The sequence below is a fragment of the Hemicordylus capensis genome, chromosome 4 (genome assembly GCF_027244095.1).
Source record: "Hemicordylus capensis ecotype Gifberg chromosome 4, rHemCap1.1.pri, whole genome shotgun sequence".
NCBI classification, from domain to species: domain Eukaryota; kingdom Metazoa; phylum Chordata; class Lepidosauria; order Squamata; family Cordylidae; genus Hemicordylus; species Hemicordylus capensis.
In genome coordinates, this window is record NC_069660.1 from 278,214,519 (window position 1) to 278,240,837 (window position 26,319).

A 26,319-nucleotide genomic window follows, 5' to 3' on the forward strand; every position below is an offset into this window, starting at 1 on the left:
GCCACCTTAGCTTGAACATCCATCCCTGGACACCAGCATATATGTTCTAGGAGCTGTTATACTCTTACTGTCCCTTGTGTACCAAAAACAAGGTGTAGGAATTTTGTCTACAGTGATAATCTAGCAAAAAGCAATAGTAAGCTACCTCCTGTCATAAGTCCACCTTGCAAAGAATTTTTGCTGCAGTTTCTAAGACAGCAGCAGTACGTAAAGAATCCTGTGGTAGGATCTGTAATATAATTCAGTGCTACAAAAGTATAAACTTGGGCAAGAAGGCCAAGACAAGGGTAAATTCATATTAAATCTAAAATGTCAACATGCCTGGGTTCACAGATGCCCTGTTAGAAGGAAGTGGACCTCTGGAAAGGAATTCCAGAAGGACAGGAGAAAATGGGAGCCAGACCATGAAGTCCTGCTAGACAGACTAAAGAAGGCAGAAGTGAGGAATAGAGGGTAAACAGCAAGCATGAATGACTGAGAGCCAAGCTACTCAGATCAACAATTCCATGAGGTTATTCTCATAATCGCTTGAAAGCAGACTAAGGGAGCCCAGCCCACTTTTCAGGCTAGCTCACCTGAATACCCCTCAGCTAAAACGAGGTTAGCAGAGCAAGCGCTCCACTAACCCTATTTCTGTGATCGTGAGTTGCCACATCACAGAGCCGAGATATGGCTACTCACAAGGAGACCCCCAACCAGGAGGCTAAAACAAGCCCCCCAGCATCAGGAGTCTCCCCCAAATACCCCATGCATTTGCATGGGGCATTCTAGGACTTCTGGGGGCTAGGTAGCCCCCGATCCCCCCAGCCCCAACCGGCTCCATGACAGAGCCGGTAATCATGTGGGCAGCCAATCTGGCTGCCTAGAGCTATCTCCCTGATCATCTGTGGGGAGAGAGGGCTTAACCCGCTCTTCCCGCAGAACCCTATTAGGCTCTACACACCAATCGTGTGGAGATCCTCCACATGTCATTTAACTGTACCACTTTGAATTTAGTCCTCCATTTACAGCCTTCTCCCTGGCATGCTAGTTGTGTTATGTACGTCAGTTATTAATAGGACAAGCCTCTTAACTCTTTCCATGTTGGTGGTTTTATGCTAAAAAATGCTTACACAACTGAAGCTTGCCCTCTCCCAGGGATTTTCTCACACAGAAGCGAAGATATCAGTATCTTCTGGACAAAAAAATGTAGCAGAAACCTCTCTAGATAAGAACATAGAAACCTGCCTTAAACCTAGTCAGAGCATTGGTTTGTCTAGCTCAGTTTGTCTAAACAGACTGGCAGCAGCTACTCCATGGTTGCAGGCAGGAGTTTCTCTCAGCCCTGCATTGGATATGCCAGGGAGGCAACTTGGAACCTCAGATACTTCTCTCAGAGTGGCCCCATCCCCTAAGGGGAATATCTTACAGTACTTACATATGTAGTCTCCCATTCCAATGCAAACCAGAGTGAACCCTGCTTAGTGAAGGGGACAATTCATGCTTGCTACCACAAGACCAGCTCATTTCTTCTTGATGTAGATCATCATTGAGGATCTCCACACCATCCTGAAAGACAATCTTTTCATCTCACAAGTCTTGGGTGGTAGGCCTGTTCTTGATGATAGCCTCCCAATCTGAAGTAGCCACTCACCAGAAACAATGAGTCAAAGGCAGTCCTGGGTGGCTGGATCGGCTGCCCACATGACTGCCAGCTCCATTACAGAGCCGGTGGGGCTCACGGGCGTGCAGGGCATGCTGGAGAGACCCCTGAGCCTGGGAGGCTGCTTGCAGTGTGTTGCTGCACGCCACGGCAACACATGAGCAAAAAGATGAGGTTAACAGAGCATTTGCTCCATTAACCTCGTCTAAGGGGAGGGGTATTTATGGAGGCTAGCTCCTGGGAGCCGTGGGGCTCCCTTGCATTTTAAAATTTTATTGGTTTTTACAATATCTTTACAGTCAAATTACATCTAATTAAGTAAATATTGACTTACCGCTTACCAGTCTGCATGGTTCATATTAGCTATACAAATCTACCATTGCTATAATAATTCAAAACACATATACTCCACATTACAAACTTGATTTTACCCTAACCAACCAACTGTTGTTACTAAATTTCAAACCCTGCTGAAAGGTCCATTGGAAAAATAGTTCTTTAAGTAAAGTAAGAATGATTCCCAATCTTCTTTGAAACATTCCAAGTTTTCATCCCTTATGAGTGCTGTAAGTTTTGCCATCTCAGCGTATTCCAAAATTTTTATAAGCCAATCTTCTTTTGAGGGCATTTTATTATCTTTCCATTTCTGCGCATATAGTATTCTAGCCACCGTGGTTGCATACATAAAAAATGTTAAGTTTCTTCTGTAGAACTCTCCTTGCATTATTCCCAGCAGGAAGGATTCTGGCCTCTTAGGAAATGTCATTTAAAAATTTTTCTTCAACTCATTATATATCATATCCCAAAAGGCCTTTGCTTTCCCGCATGACCACCATATATGAAAAAAGGTTCCTTCACATTGTTCACATTTCCAACATTTGTTTGGAACATTTTTATACATTAATGCTAATTTTTTTCGGTGTCAAATACCACCTGTACATCATCTTATAATAATTTTCTTTTAAAGTATAACATGCAGTGAACTTTAAATCAGTTTTCCATAATTTTTCCCAAGCTGCCATATCTATATTATGACCCACATCTTGAGCCCATTTTATCATAGTCGTTTTAACCACTTCATCTCTTGTCTCCTCCAAAAGCAACAACTTATACATCTTAGAGACTAATTTTTCATCATTTTCACACAATTCCTTCACGAATCTCGACATTCGATCCTCAAATCCAACTTTAAGATCCTTCTTGTAAATTTTGTTTAGCTGATGATACTGAAACCAGCTACTAACCAAATTTTGTACTTTGATTAGGTTTTTTAATTTACAGCCCCTCTCTTGAAAACATAACAAGGCCCTATAGGTACCCCATTCAGATTACATATTTATCTCTTTACGTGCCAAAGCTTCAATTGGGGATACCCATAATGGAGTTTCAGATTCCAGCCATTTTTTGTATTTTACCCACACTCCCATTAGACTCCTTCTTACATAGTGATTGAGAAAGTCTTTATGCACTTTAGTTTTATCGTACCACAGATATGAATGCCATCCAAACCTTCTATCAAATCCTTCCAGATCAAGTATTCTGGGATTTCTTAATGTTATCCATTCTTTTAACCATGTCAAACAAGCAGCATCAAAACACAACCTTAGATCCGGCAGGGTAAGACCACCTCTTTCTTTAGCATCAGTTACATTTTTAAATTTAATTCTTGGCCTTTTCCCTTGCAAAACAAATTTGGTTATGTCCTTTTGCCATTGCTTGAAACAGGTTAATGTATTAATTATAGGAATAGTCTGGAAAAGAAACAGTGTTTTAGATAAAACATTCATCTTCACAACTAAAATTCTTCCCATTAAAGATAAGTTCATTCTAGTCCATCTTTGCAAATCAATTTTTACTGTATTCCATATTTTGATATAATTTTTTAAAAACAACAAAGTTGCAGCACACAATCACCCCAAAGTGGGCTAGGCTTAGCCCACTCCCTTAGCCCGCTTTTGGGCGATCGTGAAAATAGCCTCAATTAGTGCTAGATATTTAAAAGACCTGGGCCCTGGCTCAGGCCCACTCCATATTTTGATAATTAAACCTTTTAATGCTCCCCACCAATACTCACTTCCAGGTTTTGAAACCATTAAAAATGGAGAACCAGCCTGGTGTAGTGGTTAGAGTGTGGGACTGGTGAGACCCAAGTTAAAATCCCGATTTTTGTTCCTATTTTGATTCCCTGTCAGTTGTTCCGATGGAACAAGCTCAGAACACTCAAAACATTTCAAGTGCCCTATTTGTCTCCAAAAGGGTGCTCTTCTGGCGTCTACACACATGTGGCAGCCATTTCCGTGGTGATGCTGGCCACACAAATGGCTTCTGCGCACAGGCCAGAAGAATGCCATTTTGCAGTTAAAAATGGCATTCAGAACACTTGAAATGTTCCAACTGAATTGAGTTGTTCTGTTTCAAGCTTGGAACAGGCCCTTCATTTAAGGGGTGTTCTGCTCCAAGCTAGGAACACTCGAAACAGCTCATTTTGAGTTGGAACATTCTGAGATCAGAATGACATCACATCTCTGCTATCCTCATATCTACTTAGGTGACACAAAGAACGGACCAAGCAACATGAGCACTATCATCAAGGGCTTGCTTACCTTCACACCTTTAATGTGATAAACACCATCCTTTGCCAACAATACTTTTTTTCTATTTACATAGTCCAAACCTCTCAAAATCTATACAAGTGGATAACTTGACACAAACAAGACACTTAAAATAGTAACACTCTGATGACGAATCACTTCAGTTCCCAGCATATTCTTTTGTAGTTAGCTATGCTTCAATAAACAAATTTCAAACAGAAACTCCAACCTGGAGCTGTTGGATTGGAATTCATTTTCAGATTTGGAACTTTGGAATTTGGTTTTAACAAACCCGTGGAATTTCCCGTTCACTAGAGAAAGTAGTTGTCCCCCGCTTTGAATGTTAATTTACACTATTGATCTTGCTATGCCTATTCATCATCAGTAGCTAACAGCTGGGAGAGGCCACACCCACATGGATTGGATGTTTTTCACTTGATTTGATTCAGTATTTATTTGTGGTCCAAAAAGTACTGTGACACACCTACAAATATCTTTAGCATTGCTTGGCTGTCTGGACTTACTCTGTAGAAAAACATTTGCTTCTCCTTATTCTTGCTGTGGTCTGGGTAAACTTACCTACCTACACCACTTAGTAGGCTTGTGCTTCACTTTACTGACTACTTCAGAGCTTTGAGAGAGAGTCCCCTATTCAACTCAGCCTGCTTCAGGCCTGCCTCGAGGGAACCTGCTAACCTGCTTTGGTTTGATCTAAAACCTCTTCAGCCCTTTGAAGCTTTGCCCCTTATCCTTCACTCCTAAAGCAATTTACCAGGACTAGCAGAGGACACAAACCTCTATTCCACCTCTTCCTCACAGCACAAGGAAGCAAGCAACCACCATTTGTGGCTTGATTTTTTTTTTAAAGGATAGGGTCCCCCCACCCTTTCCCATGGAGTCCACAGAATACTTTGGGTGCTCCTGGGATTTGTAGTCTTTGCTGAGGCTATAACAATGGCCGCAGACCCAGAAAAGACTACAAATTCCAGGAGTATCCATGCCATTCCCTGGACACCATGGAAAAGGGGGGAAAAGTTCTTTTAAAAGTCAAGCCACAGATAGGGAGCAAAAGGAAAGAACAGAGGCTTATCTCTTCTGTTTATGTCCTCTTCTGGTTCCTAAAGTATAGTAAAGTGTGCCGTCAAGTGGTTTTCTTTGGTAGAATACAGGAGGGGGTTACCATTGCCTCCTCATGTGTAGTATGAGATTAAGCCTTTCAGCATCTTCCTATATCACTGTTGCCCAATATAGCACCAGCAGGGATTCAAACCAGCAACCTTCTGCTTGTTAGAAGGTTAACCCCTGCTAACTAAGCAAAGAGGCATTGTTCAAAGTGGTGATTCTCTTTATATTTAGCAGGGGAAGAGCAACTGGCCCTATCCAACCCCAGCACAGCATCCCTCCAGTGGCTGTTGCTGGTATCTGCCATGTTTATTTTTAGATTTTGAGCCCTTTGGGGGCAGGGGACCATCTTCTTGATGTATTGTTTATTTTTCTATGTAAACCGCTTTGAGAACTTTGGTTGACAAGTGGTATATAAATATAGTAGCAGTAGTTAGTCAACTATTTCCCCACTGCACCACTTAATCGAGGTTTATGTCCTCTTCTGGTTCCAGTAAGTAGTTGAAACTTTGAGGTGCCAAAGGGGTTGGCCCAGTTTGCTCTGCTTCAACTAGGGGTGTGCACGGAACCGCAGAGCTGCGGTCCGGCACTGTGGGGTGGGCTCCTTTAAGGACGGGGGAGGGTTTACTTATCCCTGCCGCCGCTTTCCCCCCTCCAGCGCGCATATTCTTTGTAGTAATTGGGGCGGCAGGATACCTCCCTGCCGCCCCTTCTCCCGCTTAAGTGCAAAAGGCTTGCTGGAGCCTTTTGCGCACGCGCACGTGCGCACGCATACGGGGAGACGTGAAGCTCACATGTGACATGCGCGTGCGCAAAAGGCTCCGGCAAGCCTTTTGCACTCAAGAGGGAGAAGGGGCGGCAGGGAGGTATCCTGCCGCCCCAATTACTACAAAGAATATGCGCGCTGGAGGAGGGGAAATGACGGGAGGGGTAAGTAAACCCTCCCCCGCCCTTAAAGGAACCCACCCCGCCCAAACCGAACCGGCCAGGTCCGAACCGGTCCGGACAGTCTGGAGGCCTTTAGAATGGCCTCCGGACCGGTCCGGACCCATCCCTAGCTTCAACCCCACTTGGTTCCAAACCAGACAGCTCTTTGCTTCAGACTGAAGGGGGTCATAGTGGGCTGAATCCAGATAGGCCCCCAAAGCTTCGCACAACTCTATTATTTAGGTTACTTGTTCATATTCTTGTTGAAGTGGACTCAGGCCCACAAATAATGTATGCCATCATAAATATGTTAGTCTTCAAGCTGCCACAGGATTCTTTGTTATTTATGGACTAGAAGATTAAACAGACTGTGGGATCTTCAACAACCATGAAAGTGAGAATAATTTTACTGAAATTTCATTTTACTGCAGACATGTAGTAAATAGTGATGGGGTCATCAACTGTCTTTAGGACTTCAAATGGTCTTGCTGGCTTGTTCTCTTTTGTGACATCATTGGACACTATCCCAACATTCTTAGAATTTTAGCAAGAATTCTATTAGGACCTCTCTAGGAGAAACCGTAGTGTTAATCTTTTCTACAGAATACAAAAGAATGTTAACTGGTAAGTAGTATGTAACTCCCTTTGTGGCTTTTGTTTCTTAAACTTGAGATTTGTCCAGGCATACTGACATATCTAAGATATTTCTATTTTTAGCCTTCTTGCAGTCTTCCAAGTGTCTTCCCATTTAAATGAAGGTAATATGGAGACAGAGTGAGTCAGAGCCAAATTGATAGCATGTAGAATCCTTCATATTTCCCTAGACTATTTGTAAATATGTATACCTGTAAGAGACAGGAGAATACCCTGGCATAATATGGCCTAAATACATATAAAATTCAAACTGTGCTTGTATGATCGTTATATTCAAGAAGTATTACTAAAACAGATAACGGTCAAATAAGGCGATTTCTGGACTAGGATCATGGCATTAGGGGAGGAGGGATAAATCACTTTCACTGTGTTGTCTTCCTAATGAATACTGTTTCCATTCACAATTTCTATTTCGCTGTTAGGGGAAACATACGTGTAAACAAGCTATACACATATGTTTTTTCTAATGAGGCAAATAGCAGCTTGTTTTATAGCTGCTTCCCTCAGAAATACAAAGTAATCTCTTAGATTTAACCAAGGGTTTATTCAGAAACAACTCAATTTTCTCCTTCTCCTTTCCCTCCCTTTTGTTTCTGACTCCACCTGCCACACTCTCTACAGGATCCCCACTGGGACAAACTTCTAAACAACAAACCATAAAAGAAACTGGATAGAATACAGCACAGCTCTTGGGGGATTTTCATTAGGAAATCAGCATGGAGAGAGGAAGATTAAATCCCCTCTTGAAGAACTGTGGTCCCAAACTGGACCAACACCCCCCACCCCCCACCCAATGACTGCATTTTTCAAAATGTAGGGATCTGATTGTAGATCTCCATGTCATCTTGGTTGGCCCTAATAAAAATAACCACCACCACCACCACCACCACCACCACCACCTGTAAACAGCTACAAGGGGCATACACAACTAATGACACACCAAGCTGAATGCCCAGTGTATTTTCAGTCCCTGGCAAGAAACAAGAGGTTTATTAAGACTCTAGTATGGCTGCCAAATGTAGGCAGTGTATTGTGTTGTGTTGGACTCTAGGTCAGGCTTGCACAATTCATCGCTACCAGGTTGAAGATGGAGTGAGTTTTGGCAATCACTGTGGATTTATAGGACCAAATACCAGCCTAGTCTTTTTTGATAGCCAACATACAGCTTGGGTCTTGGCTTTTAGGAGAGCGCCTTCTTTGTCATGAACTCTCCCACCTTTTACCATCTTCTGGAGAGGTCCAGTTACGGTTGCCACCGGGTTGTCTGTTGGCGACTAAGAACTGGGCTTTTTCTATGGCTGCCCCAGGGCTTTGGAATATACTCCCTGCTGAAATAAGAGCATGTCCTTCTCTGTTTGTTTTCAGGAAGACCCTCAAGACTCTCTTGTTCTTGCAAGCTTTTAATTAGAATTTTAATAATTTGTTTTATATTGCTTTTATTGTGTTTTAACCTGTGATTTTTAATATTAAAATTTGTAGACTGCCTAGAGATTTATATATCAGGTGGTATAAAAATACGATAGATAGATAGATAGATAGATAGATAGATAGATAGATAGATAGATAGATAGATGATGTACTTGGTACAGGGTACCTGGATTTCAGCAAGGCTTTTGACCTGTTCCCACCTGATAGACTACTGAAATCCAAATGAAACAAACATAGTCTAGAAGAAAGTACTGTAAAGTAGATAACTGGAAAGGAATACACAGACAGTCAAATTGTTTTGTTTCTTTTTAATCCAGTGCTCTTCCAAAGGTTTAGCATTGCTATGTAATGTCTTCATTAGTCTCTCAGGACCTCATGTGATGTGGTCCCATACATCCTCTGTCTTTTGTGTGTCTCATATTGCACAGAGGAGGTAGTGTGCACATCAGCCCAGCTACAGATAGATACACAATGGAGACCTGGCCAGACAACAGCATCCCCCAGGCAGTTGATTAGAGGTTATAATGGATAACAGGATGAAACATGTCAATAGCGAAGCTGTAGTTGAAAATGCTGAGGACAACAGGAGCATCATTTCCATTTTGGTGTCATCAGCAGTCTAACCCTGACTCTTGAGACTATTTATGAACAAGTGAAATTGCATTGGTTCTAGTACAGATCTTTTGGGGGATTCCTTTGTTTCATTCTTTTGAAAAAGGTCTGTTTATTCCTCTCCTCAGCTTCCTGAAAACCAGTTACTGATTTATAAGAAGACTTATCCTTTTATCCCACAAGTGCAAAGTTTTCTTAGGAGCCTTTCGTGAGCAAATATATCAAAAGCCTTTTGAAGGTATAGGGCATCAACCTATATAAATAGAACATGTCACATCTCTAGTTGAAACGGACAAATCAGTAATGAATAATGATGGAACTCCAGAACAGGTAGCTTTTGCCAAACAACAGTTTGGGAACTAAATTGGTTTGGGACCAGTTTGGAGAGACTGTAAGCATGAGAGTGGTTGGAGAGTTCCAGTTCAGAAATGTTTGGGTAATATAATTACACAGTAACATATTTTCTGTAAGCACTTCTTGTTTATCCATGTCAGGTGGCTCTAAGAGTTAGGCCTGCAAACAGCAACATGTGAGGGCACAACTCTGATAACTAGAACAGGTAGAAAGTTTTGGCACTATTGAAGGAGACAGTTCTGCATTACCATAGTGGAAAAGCACAGGTTTTGCATGCAAAAGGACTGGCATCTCCATTTCAGGGACCTTATCGCACCTCTACCTGAAACTTTGGAGAGCTGCTGTAGTTATAATAGGCTGTAGTGGGCTAGATGGACCGATGGTCTGACTCTGTATAAGGCAGTTTCATTCATTTCATTCATTCATGCTTTGGAAGTCATCCGTTCTCCGATTTTACTTTTTCGTTTGGAAATATACATACATACGTACACACACACACACACACACACACACAGCCTTTATACTGAGTCAGGCTAGTCCATTTGGGCTAGTATTGTCTCTCTGATTAGCAGTGACTCTCCATGAGCTTTCGGAGACAGCAGGCTTTACTGCAGGTTTACTGCATGTTCGAAATTATGCCAAAAGACCGACCAAAAAAGTGGATTTTTTAACCCCGATATAAATTGGATTATACTCTGATGCACAATGAAAAACCCGAATTGTGTGTTAAGTGCTCCCCAATAACTCACAGGGGCTTTGGGGGAAATTTGGCAGATATGTGAATGCACCCCCTCCATTCCAGAGGAGATGTGAAATAAAAGCCAGGTGTGAAAAACTTCCAAGGATTCAGACAGAGGTTTTCCCAGCCCTATCTGGAGATGCCACGGATGGACCTGCAACCAGGGGTGTTGCTAGGTATTTAAAAGATCCAGGCCCACAGCCTCCTATTGATAATTAAACTCAGTTATACCCCCCCAACAATAATTACACATGTCTCTAATAGGGATGTGCATGAACCTGTTTGGAGGCCCTTTTACTGTCCTCCAAACAGGTTTGAACACCGGGAAGTTTGGAAGCTCGAAAGTGGGAGGGGACAACTTTAAGGGTGGGAGAGGGTGCACTTACCCTTCCCTTCACTTCCCCCAACCAGCGCTCCATTTGTAAAGACTCCGTCGGGGCGGAAGCATACCTCCCTGCTGTTCCCACCTTGGCTGGAAGTGGCCAGAAGTGCCGGGTGAGCACGCATGTCGCACTCTCTTGTGCATGTCATGCGCATGAGTGAACGCAACTTGTGCATGCATGCGCCCGCCATGCACACACGTACCCAGCACTTCTGTTCCAGCCAAGGAGGGAACAGGGCAGCCCGGAGGTATGCTGTCACCTCAACGGAATCTTTACAAACAGAGAGCCAGTGGGCGGAAAGTGGAGGGAGGGGTAAGTGCACCCTCCTCCACCCTTAAAGTTGTCCCACCCCCACCTTTGAACCAGCCCCTGCTGGGTCCGTGCACATCCCTGTTCTCTAAAATTATAATGCAGCACCTATGAATGTGGAAGCAGCAGAGAGCTAAGTGAAACTAGGTGCTCTCTCCCATGTTCTGTGCAGGTGCCTCCACGGCTACACATTCTTTCTGAAAAAGGTCATGAAGGAGGGAGGTGGTTGATGAGATTTGGTGCCCTAAGCAATCCATCAGATGTCCATGCCCTATAGCCCACCCCCTAATGACACCCCTTCCTGCAATCTTCTTCATGCAAACACGTGCTCAACCACTGAATTCAGGACCTCATCTTAGTGGGCAGTGCGGGGGGGGGGATGATTTTCTGCATCACTGTAAAGGGAGTTGTGAATGATTAATAGGCTCTTTGGATCACTCAGGATGCAGCCCTAATGGTGTCTGCTGGCAAACATCAGGAGAGCTAATCTTCTTTTTATGCTTCTAAGTAGACCCAGTAGGCTCAGAAAAGAACCACAGTTTTTGTCAAGAGTGAGATGAGCAATTATCAAATATGTTCTTGTTCAGAAAGCCCTGTGAAAACATAAAAATCTCAGCTCAGATGCTGATAGCTTTCCATCTGTCACATGGAGCTGCTAAGAAGGATTAGGAAATAAAACTAATTTACCAGAATTAAAATGAATTTAATTCATGACTGGCAATGAACTGTGGATGTGAACAGGAAATGTTAGTTCTATCCTTAGTAGAAAAAGTGATGAGAGAGAAATGACAGCTAATGCTGAACAAGGACTCCTAAAGTGTGGGAGGGGGCTCTTTGAAATTTCTTCCCCCCCCCCACCCCGCTAAACTGTTTGTCCATTTGTACTTTGAATGACACACGTCTCTGGTAATCATTCCTTGTCATTTAGAGAGGTCCAGTTATTTTCAGCAATGATTTGGAGCAGCCAAATGTGTTGCAAACATCCAAGGGCTACGCTAGTATTTCTTCATTAGATGCATGCCTCGTGCCCAGAGCACCTGAGGCAATTAAGCATCTGTGCCAATTTATTTTTCCATGGTTTGAAAAACTGCTCTTCAAACATTTTATGTTTTCATCTTCTTCCCCTAGTTCTAGTCCCAGAAGTATTCAGCCCTCAATCTTAAAAGTCCCATAGCATGGGAGAATATTGCAGAGCATTCCAAATGGGTCTTTGCAAATTGAATGTAATGCTGAAGGACAGGCTGCATTATTTCTGAAAAGACTTTGTTCATCCATGTGCAAAGTCTCTGTTTGCAAACAACACAATCTGTCAACAGTGAAGGCATCATGGCTGAGATTTTTGGAACTCACAAAGTGTACGTGTGCATCTACATGTCTGGGAAGGAAAATACCTGTTCAAATTCCCACGTTATTCTTTAACCCAGTATCATCATTGTTGCCATGTTCAGACATTATGATGTACTGTATGTGTGTACAGGTGTCTATACACATGCACATGTTTTTGTGTGAGTAGCTGTACATACATTCATTTTAAAAGTGAACCTGGGACTAGGGATGTGCACGGAACCAGTTGGCCTAGTTCGGTTTGAGTCTGAACCGGACCTGAACCAGACCAGGCCATTTCGGTCCAGCACTCCCTCAACCCCCCTGGTTTGGTTCAGCCATGGATTGGTTTGGCCCAGGGAGGAGGTTCACGGACCAAAAAGTTAATAATATTTTTTTCAACTTACCCCCCCTCCAGGGGGCTTCTCTGAGGTGGTGGGGGGGGTCACAGAGGTTCCCCTCCCCCTGCTGGCCTCTGTTATGCACCCATTGCCCAGTTTGGGCGGTCTTCGGCCCTTGGTTTGGGTGGTCTTCAGCCCTTTCTGGGCCTTCCCCCAGGCGCAGTGGACATTTTGGAGGCCAGCATGCATGCGCAAATGGCCCTTGTGTAGCCTGGGTCACGACATACAGTAATGCTGTATGTGTGCAAGTTGTGTAAATGAACAAACTGCTTCAATAGTACTACACAAGATTAATTCAATTATTTCCAATAGGCTTACTCTTGTGTGACACTATTTGCACAATTTCTGCGACTTGCATTCATACAGGGTTACTGGGCTGATGTACCCTTGCATGGAACATCAGCCACCTTTTTTATTGTTTCTGAATTATCGCAATAGAACTGAATAAAACTGAGATTCTTTCTAATGATGTCAGTGTGTTCATGTATGTACTACTATAAAGTCTAGAACCTCATTCCTGACAAAGTTAGGATATCTAACCCCTTGGAGTTTTGGCAAGGCTTTCTCAGCAGGCACTTGCCTGATACAGGTTTTTATGTGGCTGTTCTATTATTTATAGTTTGTTTACTCTTTAGATTTCTGTTGCCTTTATTTACAATTGTATTTTTCTGTTGCAGTATGATGCAGTATATCGATATTTAAAATAAACACGTGTCTGCCATGACTTTGCAGGTTCTGAGAAAGTGAACTATGGCCAGTTGGATGCATTACTGAAAATCAAGGGACTTCAACGCATGTAAGTTATCCAAACAAAATGATTCTAGTTTGTGGGGTGGGCATTAAATTGAAGACCAAAAAGAAAAAGGAGGGTGCCATCAGAGCAAAAGGTAAAAAAAGAAAAGATGATGGCAAAGCTGCAAAACAAAAACAAAAACAACAATCGGTCTATTGGTAATATACACAAAAGAACCTTCCAAGTGATCAGACAGTTAGTAGAAAGCAAGAGCTGGCTGGTTGGTGGCATTATGGAAATCACACCCAGTTCTTGCTTGTGTGTAACTCCTCTTGTGCATGTTTTTTGCCATCTGGAACAACCTGTAGACTCTGGCTAAAACTCACTAGACATTTCTCAGGGCACAAAAAAGACTTCTTCATACTTATGAGATTTCACTGTTGTCAAAGTTCAAGAAGACATCAATCTCTGGATAACTGGTCCTGTGCTAAGGCCTTTTCAGACACTGCAAAGAGAGAGATGGCCGGGGGGTGGGGACTGTACTCATATACAGCATCCCAACAGCATGCCCAGAACATAGGAAGCTGCCATATAATGAGTCAGACCATTGGTCTATCTAGCTCACTATTGTCTACCCAGACTGGCAGTGGCTTCTCCAAGGTTGCAGGCAGGAATCTCTCTCAGCCCTATCTTGGAGATGCCAGGGAGGGAACTTGGAGCCTTCTGCTCTTCCCAGAGGAGCTCCATCCCCTGAGGGGAATATCTTCCAGTGGTCACATTTCTAGTCTTCCATTCATATGCAACAAGGGCAGACCCTGCTTAGCTAAGGGGGCAAGTCATACTTGCTACCACAAGACCAGCTCTCCTCTCCTGAAGTCTCACCCTGGCACACATCAAAAAATCACACACCGTCATACTGTCCACACTTATGGCATTTGTCTGAAGAGGCAAATGCCAGAAACATGATGGAGCCAGTAGCTTTACTAGCCATACCTGTGGGCTAATGTCTCTGTTATTAATTGAAGTCATTGAAGCTGTTCCCACGATCAGTAGAAAGTGGGCTTAACGGAGCAAGCACTCTGTTAACTTTATTTTATGGTTTGTGTGCTGCTGTGGCGCGCGGTGACACATGAGTAGACCCCAAGCCGGGAGGCTGCAAGCAGCTTCTCAGGCTCGGGGGTGCCCCCAGAATGCCCCACACACTCGCATGGGGCATGCTGGGACTTCTGGTGGATGGGTGGCCCCTGATCCCCACAGCCCCCACCAGCTCTATGATGGAGCCGATAGTTGTGTGTGTGGCCTAGGGCTCCAGGCATGGTTGTCTGCAGGGAGAGTGGGCTAAGCTCACTCTCCCTGCTGCAGACCCCATTGAGGTGCTCCACAGTAATTGTGTGAAGTGCCTCATTATGAAAGTGTAGCTTGATAGAACATGTTTTTATGAAAAGAGAACCTTTTAAGTTTTGTTTTTAGAACCATGCTGATATGGGGATCACAGATCAACACCTCTTATTTCTAACAGAATTATGAGAGAGGGACATACAATGGATTGGGTTGCTGCAGCCTTGCATAACTTGTGACCGTCCAAAATGAAATCAGACCAGCAGTAGCTATATTCTGTGGCCAGCCAAGAGCTTGCCATTCCTTCTCAGTTTATGCAGTCCCAGGCAGGCAGCAAAGCCAGGAGGCTGATTGGGCTTCCTCTGGATTGCCAATCATGGCTGGTGGGTCTCAAGTAATGCAGGCCTTGATTACAACATTATTTTTCAACTAACTGGTTTGTCTTGACTATGGTCAGCCAGGTGACTGACAGCCCTACCCAATTAATGCTGTCTCAGGCAGGCAGCAAAATCAGGAGGCACATTGGGCTTCACTGGACTGCCAAACATGGCTGGTGGGTTATGAAGGCCTTGGCTACAGCATTCTCTTTCAACTGGCTATTTTATTCTGCCCTAGTGGTAAAGATCCTCATTCCAAAGTGATGTTATTTTATTTTCAATTAACCCCCCCCCCCAAAAAAAACCCCACAAAAAACCCCAGACATGAGTGGGGGTTTGATTTGAATCAGGGATGTAGCATAGCAAAGGTGTAACCAATCCTTTCCCCTCTGCACTGCATTTCCAATCCAAATCCCTCCAGTAGCTGCTATTAGCTGAGGAGCAAGAAACATATAGGCAATTGCATTGTGCCCATGTGTTTCCTTCACCATAGTTCATCCAGGGGTGTAACTATAATTGAACTGGGGGGGGGGATGTCCCTGGGCTCATGGGGGGGGGGGACCATGGCTGGGAAGTAGTCTGCGCTTCACTCTGTCTTCTTACCTCCCGGACTCAGTGGCAAACTGCTGGCTCTTGAATGGAGTGTGGAGAGAGTGTGATATTATTTGCAAGGAGCAGAAGAAAGGGTATGCTGAGAATGTTGCGTTTTTCACCATGCCCATATAGTTCATCTGCAAGAAAGACACAGTGGGGTAGGAGGGAGAAGATGGTGGCAGGGAGCCCAGGGGTCTGTTCCAGGGCCCACTTCAACCTTGCTACACCCCTGAGCTAGAGATGTGGGGGATTCAAATCAGAGCTGAAGCATGGGGGTTAAGGGTTAGTCCCTGTGACACTGATCCATATTGGAGCTCCCTATGTCCGCTTTTAGGAGAAGAAAATTACACAAGTTGATCCATTCACAAATCTCCAATGTAATACCTAGTTTGGTCCTAAAAATATTCCTGGGAAAGGAATATCTAATCCCAGGATTGGAATTGGAATATTCCAATCCCAGGCCATTTTCTGCCAGTCAGTCGAACCATAATAACATCAACATGAAGACTAGCATGGCTGCTTGTGACTGTCTTATTTATTTATTCGTTATTTCTCTATGTAAACTGCTTTGGAAGCTTTTGTTGAAAAGCGGTATATAAATATTTGTTGTTGTTGTTGTTGTTGATCAAAAGCTGAGATGAGCCACAGTTCAAGTGGGCTTAAAAGAGGAAACAAACCCCAGGAAGCGACATCTTGTGCTAAAAGCAGCCACTAAGATGGAAACTAGAGATGTTGACTACTTTGTGATGAGCAAGCTGTAGAGGGAAGCAACTAAGAATGGGAAGGCTGGAACATTTTCAGGTTGATCAATCAAGGCAATCTGAACACGACTGATGCAACATGTCTCTTTTAAAAGGATGCTGCTTGTTGCTTTGTTCTGACATGGCTTCCCCCTCAGGCTGCAAGCACAGAGTTTGACAGTTTGCTTGAAGTTTCTAAAACCCAAGGAGCTAGCAAGCAGTTCTTCCTGAGCTGCTGTAATAGGTAAGATGCAAATAAAAAATGTCAGGGGATTTTGATTAACAGAAGTATCCATCCCTTTCATGCTCCTATGCAAATGAGACTAGTTTTTATTATCACATTTTACAGACACAGTTTGCTTGTACTTACATAGATGGAAAATCTTGTAGGCCAGCTGTTAGTGCACTGACTCAAGTAAGCAAATACAATGGTCCAAATCTCAGCAGTTACATGACTTGGTTTTGGAAGGGCTTTTGCATACTCAAGGCAGAAAAATGGAAAGTGTTACAGAACACTTACATAACATAACACATGCAACTGGTTGATCAATTAATACAACTTTGTTTTTAAAAAAATCACTGTAGAGGGTGTGTGTGTCTGATATTTATATTCCACATAATGCCCAGATCCAGCTTATTTAGCATAAGGGGTGTGCATGAATAAAATTCTGTGATTTGATTCAACCTCAAGTCTGGTTTTAGCCGGACTTATAACTTGTTTGCTTAATTTTATTAGTTTTCTTTTACATTGTACCTATTTTATTGTTGTGAGCCACACCGAGCAGTAGTGCACTGGAGGGGCAGAGTATAAATATTTTAAATAAATAAATAAAACAAACAAACAAACATCTGAGATCCAGGTTGAGGCTCCTTCTCTATTTTGTTCTGGTCCCTTGTTCTATGTCAGTTCATGCCTTATCTATCTCCTCCACTCAGAAATTCAAAAACAGCATTGTCCCTGTGTTTTCTGGAGCAATAATATTTTGTTGGGAAATAATTTTATTTATTTAACATATTTTTATACCGCCCCAAACTTACATCTCTGGGCAGTTTTATAATGACATAACAGTCAGCTCTTTGGGGTCTCTCCAACAGAGTGAACATTGGCAGTTGCCTTATGCCGAGTCAGACTTTCCCAGTCTTACCTGGAGATTGAAATTAGGACCTTCTGCAAGCAAAGCAGATGCTCTACCACTGAGCTATGGCCTCATTCCTATGTGTGAAACACTTGGATGAATATCAGCTCCAATTGCAGTGAGATGCTTTTACTAACATATCCCCTCTGGAACCACTCTAGGAACCAGCCTGATCTGAATGGACTCCACGATAAATCATTGTTGCAATGGAGCTACAATGAGTTACCAGTTGAGTAATGTGTGTCCATGGAATTTTAGATTAAAAACCGTTCTGAAACCTCAGTGAAGTGGGATGAATAAAATTGTGAGATGAAGGATGCAAGTCTGAATAATATATTGGTGGCATAACCTTTAAATTCAGGACATTTCCAAAATGCATTTCTGTATCATTAAGGGCAATTTCCTTCAAGATAGCACATAATTAAACAAGAAAATTCAGTTGGGGTATATTTAGATGATGGCAAAATTAGTTAAATGCATATCAAATTACACCTGCTGCCTTTTCTAACATGGAAGGAAGAGATTTACATTTCTCTCAGGTCTTAAGAAAGATTAATATAGGTTACTGATAGAAGATATTGCCTTGTTTAAAGAACCCAAGAATTAATCTGTACAAACCAAATAAATGTGCGTGTGTGTGTGGGGGGGGGGGGAAGCTTTTGATCATGACTTTATATTTATGTAATTTAATGAGGTCAGCACCTGTTTCTGTTTTGTATGAAGCCAGCCATGTGACCCAAGACCCAGATATATCAATTAGACTCTTGTTCCCCACGAGCTTCCTTCCTCTGCCAATTTCCTTCTCTATCTAAAAATCCTCTCACCCCATCTAATTATCTTTTTTAGGCATTTCTTACTTGAGTCATATTATGCATATACAAGATTAGACTCCACATTTGTTCCACATAATTTATTTCACAGAAGTCGGAGTAACTATAATTACTCTGAAAATTACTTATTACTAATGCTGTTTAGAATTAACATGGCAACACCTGTAAGCATTTCAAAAGGCAAAATCGTACGACTTCTAACCACCCTGCTTATGAGTTTGAAAAGGTGGTTAAAGTGTATGGTTGTGATGCAATAATTCTACTAATTACTGAAATGCCTGAATGAAATTTGGCATCTTGTCAGGGTTTGCCTGAACATTGACTAGAGGAGACACCAACAGAGGAGGAAGAGCCCACCACAGCCTGGATCCTTGGACCCAGTGACTGCCCCCAGATCCTTTAGGGCTGGAGCAGCCAGAGCCAGTTATTCCCTCAGAAGAACCCTGAAGCACTGTGGTCCTCACAGCTCCTGCCCCTTCTTCAAAACCTCTTCCAAGCCTAGGAGTGGAAGTGACACTGAACCAGTGTGGAGCTCCAACTCCTAGGGTAGAGGGCTTGTCTAGCTGCTTGGGGCCTCCCCCAGTATGCTTACTTGAGAGGAGGGGGAGGCTAGCTCAGGGTCCTCTGCTGGAGCAGGGATCCAGGAAGGGGTGGGATCCTCACCAGCGACATAATCCCTCAGTAGTCACCAGCCTTTTGCTGCCACAACAGCTCCTTTTTAGAGCTTGAGCCTCCAGCCAGGGGTGTGCACAGAACCGGCTGGTCTGGTTCAGTTTGAGTCCAAACCGGACCGGGCCAGTTCGGTCTGGCACCCCCTCAAAACCAGGTCCGGTTCAGTCTCTGTGTGTGTGTGTGTTCACTAGCTCATTCATTCATTCATTTTCCAAACTTACCCCCCCTGGGGGAGTTATCTGAGGTGGGGGGCTGCAGAGGTTCCCCTCCCCCCGCCAGCCTCCCTTAATTGCAAAATCAGCTGTTTGGCCATTCTTTGGCCCATTTGGGGGCCTTTTCCCCCTGGCTCCACAGCCATTTTGGAGGCCACCACACCTGCACAATGGGCCTCTGCGTGGCCTGGGTCAAGCCCACTTGGCACTGCCAAGACCTTTTTCTTCCCGTCCCTCTTCTATTGCCACTCTTGTCAGAGTGAAAACATGGCGATTCTTCAGATTTGAAGTCTATCTCTAGCTAAACTTCAAGACTCTAAGAAGTAATAAAAACAGCATTTATGTAGCTCTTTCAAGTACCCAAAGCACTTTACATGAATGATCTTCTTGCTGCCCTGACAATAACCTTGTGTCTGGATCTCGCCCTACTGGCCAAAAGAATCTAACTGCAGCTGATGCTCTGGCCCACAGAAGTCCTGTGGGTGGTGCTCTGGAGGCAGTTACTTCAGTCTGAGCTGGGGAGAAAGGGGAAGAAGTTCCCAGAAGTTCCTCCTGGGGAGAAAGAGACAGAACATTGTGAACACAGTGGCTGAGTGGTGAGGAAGGAAAGGGAAGCGGGGAGTGATAGGAATCGAGGGAGGCACTGATGAGACAAAGTAGGGTTGATGAGCAAGACCCGAAGGAAGCCAGGGATTGCAAGTATTGCACAGGGCTATTTAATCAGAAGGATTCCAAAGATGAGAGTGGACAAAGAACAAGAGGAGATCTGAGACTCCTGGAGAGGAGTCAGGTCTATGGAAGCTTGCCTGTAAGAACATCAGAACAGCCCTGCTGGATCAGGCCCAAGGCCCATCTAATCCAGCATCCTGTTTCGCACAGTGGCCCACCAGATGGAGAGGAGAACAGGATGTGTGTAATCCCCTTCTCTATGCATTGAGGCACCTGGGCAAGTCAAGGGGACCCTGTGGGGGTGTGGATGGAAGCTCACACCCTTATTATTCTAATACTGCAGATAGTGGTGGGAGGGGGAGACTGAAAGGGAGAGGCTTCCTAAGGCCACCCTAGAGATTTTATGGAAGAGGCAATATCTGAAATGGAGAAGCCCTGACTGGTTACTCAGTTTCTTAGTCACTATGCTGCAGCAGCTCTTGGTAAAGTAGCACTGCTTTCGTGCAAGTTTATTCTTTCCCCCTCATATTTTTCATCAGAGAGAATCCACAAACTACCGAAGCCGTGCATCGAAAATGTATGAAATGCTATCCCAAAATATTTAAGAAAGAAAAGGTTGTGTTGCCAGGGATTCCCGAAAAAAGAACAAAAGGGTAATTCATACTTTTAAAAATTAAAAAATGTACTTATTATGAGAAAAGTTTTTTTTTAAAGATAAGTGATATGAGGTCAGGCCACACCACCACATGCTACAGACCTGCTATGGAACACAAAGATTCGTAGCTAGTGGTGAATTCATTTTCTGCTTGAGCAGAAACATCTGTCTATTGTTCCAAAATGCATTTGCCCTGCCTTTCAGGAAGTTATTGGTTCCATTTACCCACTTCTTAGTTCAATTTTGCTGTTTGTGAAAAGGATAGTTATTATGAGTGTTATGCTTTTCCTCAGTATTTGTTAGCCATATCTATTTAGGATGTAAATTCAATATTATAGCCCTGCGCAGGCATTCTAAGGGTTTTTTCAGACACCTTTCCCAATTTAGCACAAATTTACCATGGGAAAATAAAATGGGAAATACACACTAAGAAAAAGGATGTTGTATTATATTCTTAGTACCATCTGCTGGCAATCTGTGGCAATCAATGAAACTGCCCCCACCCCCATTCATACTCTGTTTATTTTAACTTTTAAAAATACAGGTGTTTCGTGGATTGCTGCAGATTGCCAGTGGGTGGTTCTAAAGAGAATATAATGCAATATCCTTCTCCTAGTGTGGGTTTCCTGTTTTATTATACGTGTTCTTTTGTGCTGAAGTGAGAATATGTCAGCATCTGAAAGGGTTGAGAGTGGATAGACATACACTTATAAGCCACACACCCCAATGCCAATATGCTGCTTGAACATACCTCTGTTCCCACAGTTCAGCACTTGTCTGAGGAAGCAAACACTGAATCATGGTAATCTTGAATGGGCATGGTCATGCATCTCACTGATGATGGGGGAGGGTGGGTAGTAGCTAGCCAGCATGTCCCCTGTTCCCCCTCTACCCAAGTGCACAGTATGCACTTTCAGAAAGCCTGAAGCATACACATACCCCACTTTTAGCCTCAGCTCTAGGGCAGTTGAGAGTGGGAGATGGAGCAGGGAGAGAGCAAAGTTTGATGGCAATCTGTAACTTAGCAGGAACCCATCTCCTAGATACTCAGATCACTTAAGCAAGCCTGACTTGGAAATTTCTCTAGGAGTCATAGAGTACCATGGGACCCAACTGGAACATTGCCCATTGGAGGAAGGATGCTTTTGACTGGTATGGCTGGTCTCCTTGAGGTTCCCTCCTTTGTTTGGAACTGGGTGGTGGTGCACAGGCCAAATTATCACATAATCTCTCAGTAGTCAACAGTTTAAACAATTGCTGCACCTTGAGTTGTAAGATCAGCACAGAAACTTTAACTCTGTTGGATGGTACATTATTTTGGTGGAGCCCATGTAATATGTAAAGTAATTACTTTGTCTTTTAGCTGAAATTATGGTTATTCTTCTGCTTGCTTTTGTACTGTTTTCAGTTCCATTTACATTGGCCTGATCCACACAGTTGTCCAAATCTAGGCTTAATGTGGGTTACCAACATTAGCGTGATTGTTTGAAACCATGTCAAGGCAGGAAGCTCAGATTTACAGATGAAATATGTAAGAAAGACACATCTGAATAATTCTGAGACAACACAAAAGTGTTCTGATAAGGCCTGAGAACTGCCACCAGATTTTGGATGAAGTTAAAATTAGAATAGAATTTTGATGTTTCTCTACAAGTGAAATGTGAGGAATTTCAAGAGCACCCAATAGAATTTCAATAAAACTACCTGAAATGTCTTGGGAAGGTGACATATGCGAGAACAATTCAATTCAAGTGTTTCCGCTGAGAATGATAGTTAATATGTGGGCCTCCCAGGATGGAACAGAAATTACTCAGTTTTGCATTTTCTTCCTTTTTAGAAGTTATAATTGCCTTATTATCGTTCTGTGTTATTGAATAGTCAAATACTAATTACACAAATGTATACTATACCAAAGTATTTCCAAATCTACATGGTGCTAAATAAGCATTATCCTGCATGACTGCTCCCTAGGCATCTGAAGAGTCCTAACTGCTCTATAGCTGCTTCCCTTGTGAACACAAAATAATCTTATGTTTAACTAAGGATTATTCAGAAACACATCCATTTTTCTCCTTCTCTTTCCTCTTCCTTTCTTTTCTGACTATCTGAAATGTCTTGGGAACTCCCTACAGGATTTCTACAGGGACAAACTTCTAACTGACAAAACTTGAAAGATTGCCAGACAGAATACAACAGACCCCTCCCCTTCATAACAACCAGAATTGAGTTCATTTAAAGTTTGGTACAAGCACATAGGAGGGGAAAGCACCGTACCAACAAACAGGAAAGAAGGAAACAGAAACGGTGGAGTAGCGATTTATTGAAGTGCAGATCCAGACACGTTTTGAGTAAAACTCTTCTTCAGGGAACTACAACATATAAAATATACCAAAACGGAGAATATTGAGCATTATGAGGAACTATATGAAACCACACACAATTTAAAAAATAGATAAGAGGAAGCCATAATTATAACCTTATAAAAAGGAAATAAGATAAACCTCAAGTACAAAGACAAAAGAGGTTATAATAAATAGCTTCTCACAAACAAACTAGCAAGTTAACATAGGCAATTCTCATAATCAGTGGAAAGCGGGCGAAGGGAGCTTCGCCCCCTTTCCATGGACCATGGGAACCACCGGGCTCGCAGGCAAGCCCAGTTTTCCTAAAGCGGGTAACCCACTTAAATACCCCTCCCCTTAGCTGATGTTAGCGGAGTGAGTGCTTTTCCGATTATGTATTGCCATGGCGTGGCTTTGCACTGTGGAAACACACTAGGAGACCTCTGTCGGGAGGCTGCAAGCAGCCTCCCAGACTCTGAGGTCTCTCCAGCATGCTCCGCACGCACGGGGCATCCTGGAACTTCCGGGGGCCACGCAGACCCTGATCCCTACAGCCTCCACCGGCTCTGTGACGGAGCTGGCAGTCGTGTGGGCAGCCAATCTGGCTGCCCAGGGCTGCAGCCTTGATCGTCTGTGGGGAGAGCGGACTAAGCCCACTCTCCCCACAGAACCCCCTCCGGCGGGTCTCACTGATCGTGAGACTCGCCTCACAATATAGCAATAGCAATAGCACTTACATTTATATACCGCTCTATAGCCAGAGCTCTCTAAGCGGTTTACAATGATTTTAGCATATTGCCCCCAACATTCTGGGTACTCATTTTACCGACCTCGGAAGGATGGAAGGCTGAGTCAACCTTGAGCCCCTGGTCAGGATCGAACTTGTAACCTTCTGGTTACAGGGCGGCAGTTTTACCACTGCACCACCAGGGGCTCTTATATAGCACAGATATGTAAACTAATTAAACCAAGGTTATGCTAAGTAGCTTTTTGCAAACTAGCACATTCAAATAAAGGTATTTAAACAGACTAAGCCACAAATAATAGCAAATAGCTTCTTACAAACAAACTGGCAAGTTAAAACAGTATTATAGAGCTACTCAAGATAGCTAGACCATGGTGAATGCAACACATTGGGTAACTAGCCCACATACAAATAACAGAAAAGCAAAACCTTGACTCAAATAGAAAGGTATAGAAAAATTAAAACTAAAATACAAGAACTATGTAAGAGAAAAAGCTAAGCAGTAACTCGGTGGTGTACAAAGTAGAATACTCAACTTCTAAGCAGCTTAGCTATTCAGTAAAGAAGTCCTCATTATGTAAAGTAAGGAGACCATAGGTGTTTGTACTAATTAGTAAAACAGCAGAGCATGAGCGAAACACAATGAAACTAACAACTTCAAAATGTGACCTCTTTAATGCGTAATATATATTAAAATATGTTACAAATTTTGCACAAAACATGTAAGCTAAAACAAAACCAAGGAAACACTTCAGTGTAATACACTATCCTCAGTATTCCATTTTGCATACAAACTGAAGGCACTTAAATACAATAGCTGAGAACTGAAACAGGCAAAGGGGTAACAGATAACACATGAGAGAGGAGGGAGCTGACCTGAAAGCAGCAAACAAATAATAGATCACACATGAGGGAGGAGAGAACTGACCTTTTGCAAGATGATAACGGCTGCATTTGCACATATCATGAAGCTGGAGTCGAAGAGGCCTCTGCTTTCATTTCCTGTTTGTCTGAATGTGGGCAACTGCAGTTTTGTTGAAAAATTGAACCGTGGTCTCCATCCCTGGACCCCGATCTTTCCGTTCAGTTTGTAGTAAGTTCCACTGCCTTCAACTTCAGTTCTGCAGTGACAGCATTACATCTGAATACGGTACTGCAGTCAGGCTCTTTTGCAACCAGGGTTAAGGGAGGAAGCTCCTCCCTCGCTCTGACTGCTATTGGATGCTGACGCTGTCCTTCAGTCATGAAGGAAGCCCAGGCAGCCAGTTTCCCCTCCTCTCTGCAGTCAGTGAGACCACAGAGAAGGAGCTCTCAACAAATCTGAATTTGGATAGGAAAATGGGAGGACCAGAACCACGGGACCATTGGATCTGCATTTCCACATGACTTGCAAATGTGGCCATTAACTTTTTTAGTGATCAAGATATCTCATAGCTTCTTTAATCTCAGTGTTCAGTTCCTTCAATTCATTTGTGTTTTTCCTTCCTGCTTACATTATTGGTGCACATCAAGAGAACACTGATCCTCTAAAAGCATCCTCGGTCTACTCATACATGTTTTATTTATATGGACTGACAACCTGAACAACTGAGGCATAAGAAAAGTCACATGTTCCCTGCATTCCATGCCCATAGGGACATAGAAAGTGTATACAGAGTCAGACCATAGTCCATTTGGTACAGTGTTGTCTATACTGATTGTCAGCAGCTTTCCTAAGTTTCAGGCAGAAATTTCTCCCAGCCCTCCCTAGAGAAGATGAGGATTGAACTTGGGGCCTTCTGCATGCAGAGCAGATGCCCTACCACCAAGCCACGGCCCCATCCCTACATGTGAAGCAGGGGTGGGCAGACCAGTTTTGAAGGATCTACTTTGTTTTTTGCTTGACTATAGAGGCTATCAATCAGAGCTAGGTGCAAATAATGACTTGGAGAGGGAGAGCAGACATACATGTAGAATTATGGGACAGGGTGCTTCTGAGGATATGCTAAGACCAGGAATTTGTTTTCACTACCACAACTGAGTTCACAAACCCTTGAACATAAAAATATTGGTTTCCAGACATCCCCTCCCCAAGTTTTCTTTGTTTCAGAAGCCTACTTTGGTGGGGGAAGGACAACCCTCTACTTATTGCTGTTGTTAAAGTTAGGTATGTGCAAACAGGCATGGCCCAGGCCATGCAGATGCCCACTGTGCAGGGGTGGTGGCCTCCAAAATGGCCACCGCACTTAGGGGAAAGGCCCAAATGGGCCAAAGAACAGCTGAATGGGCCAGTTTTGGATGGATGGGAGACTGGCAGTGGGAGGGGGAACCTCCATGGACCCTCCCACGACCTCAGAGAAACCCCCCGGAGGGGGTAAGTTTTAAAATATATATATATAATTAAAGGAAAAGTTCATGAACTCCCCCAGACTGGAGTGGACCCGGTTGCAGGGGGGGGGGAGTATTGAGGAGGTGCAGGACTGAACTTGCCCGGTCTGGTTTGGGTCCAGTGCAGACCCGACCAAACCGGACCAGCCAGTTACATGCACATCCCTGATTATAGTCAGAAACCCATGTGGATCTACTGCAAATCCCCTAGAGATCTACCAGTAGATCATGATCTTTATTCTGCCCACTCGTAATATAGGGATTCTCAATGTTGGGCCCTCAGATGTTATTGGACTTCAATTCCCAGAATCCAAAGGCCACTGAGGCTGGGGATTATGGGAGTTGAAGTCCAATAACATCTGGGGACCCAACTTTGAGAATCCCTGATATAGAGCATGTTACGGTAGTCCAGTCTCAATGTAAT

At 43.4% G+C, this 26,319-nt stretch overlaps 2 protein-coding genes across 5 annotated transcripts in view; one reads left to right on the forward strand and one right to left on the reverse strand.

Annotated features, from left to right (window-relative positions):
* CNGB3 (cyclic nucleotide gated channel subunit beta 3) overlaps positions 1 to 24,659 on the reverse strand; it is a 190,223-nt gene extending 165,564 nt beyond the window's left edge. Inside the window, exon 1 of the mRNA XM_053313409.1 lies at positions 24,457 to 24,659. Coding sequence (XP_053169384.1) covers positions 24,457 to 24,495 — 39 coding nt within the window. The 5' untranslated portion in view covers positions 24,496 to 24,659. The remainder of the gene's footprint in view (positions 1 to 24,456) is intronic.
* The window catches only part of CNBD1 (cyclic nucleotide binding domain containing 1), a 275,403-nt gene continuing 255,926 nt past the window's right edge, over positions 6,843 to 26,319 (forward strand). For 2 of the 4 annotated variants that reach the window (XM_053313410.1, XM_053313411.1), the window contains exons 1-3: positions 6,843 to 6,906; positions 13,218 to 13,281; positions 20,326 to 20,439. In XM_053313410.1, coding sequence (XP_053169385.1) covers positions 6,897 to 6,906; positions 13,218 to 13,281; positions 20,326 to 20,439 — 188 coding nt within the window. In that variant the 5' untranslated portion in view covers positions 6,843 to 6,896. Of the gene's footprint in view, positions 6,907 to 9,286; positions 9,307 to 13,217; positions 13,282 to 20,325; positions 20,440 to 26,319 lie in introns of those variants that run through there. The other 2 variants (XM_053313412.1, XM_053313413.1) reach the window with 2 other exon arrangements.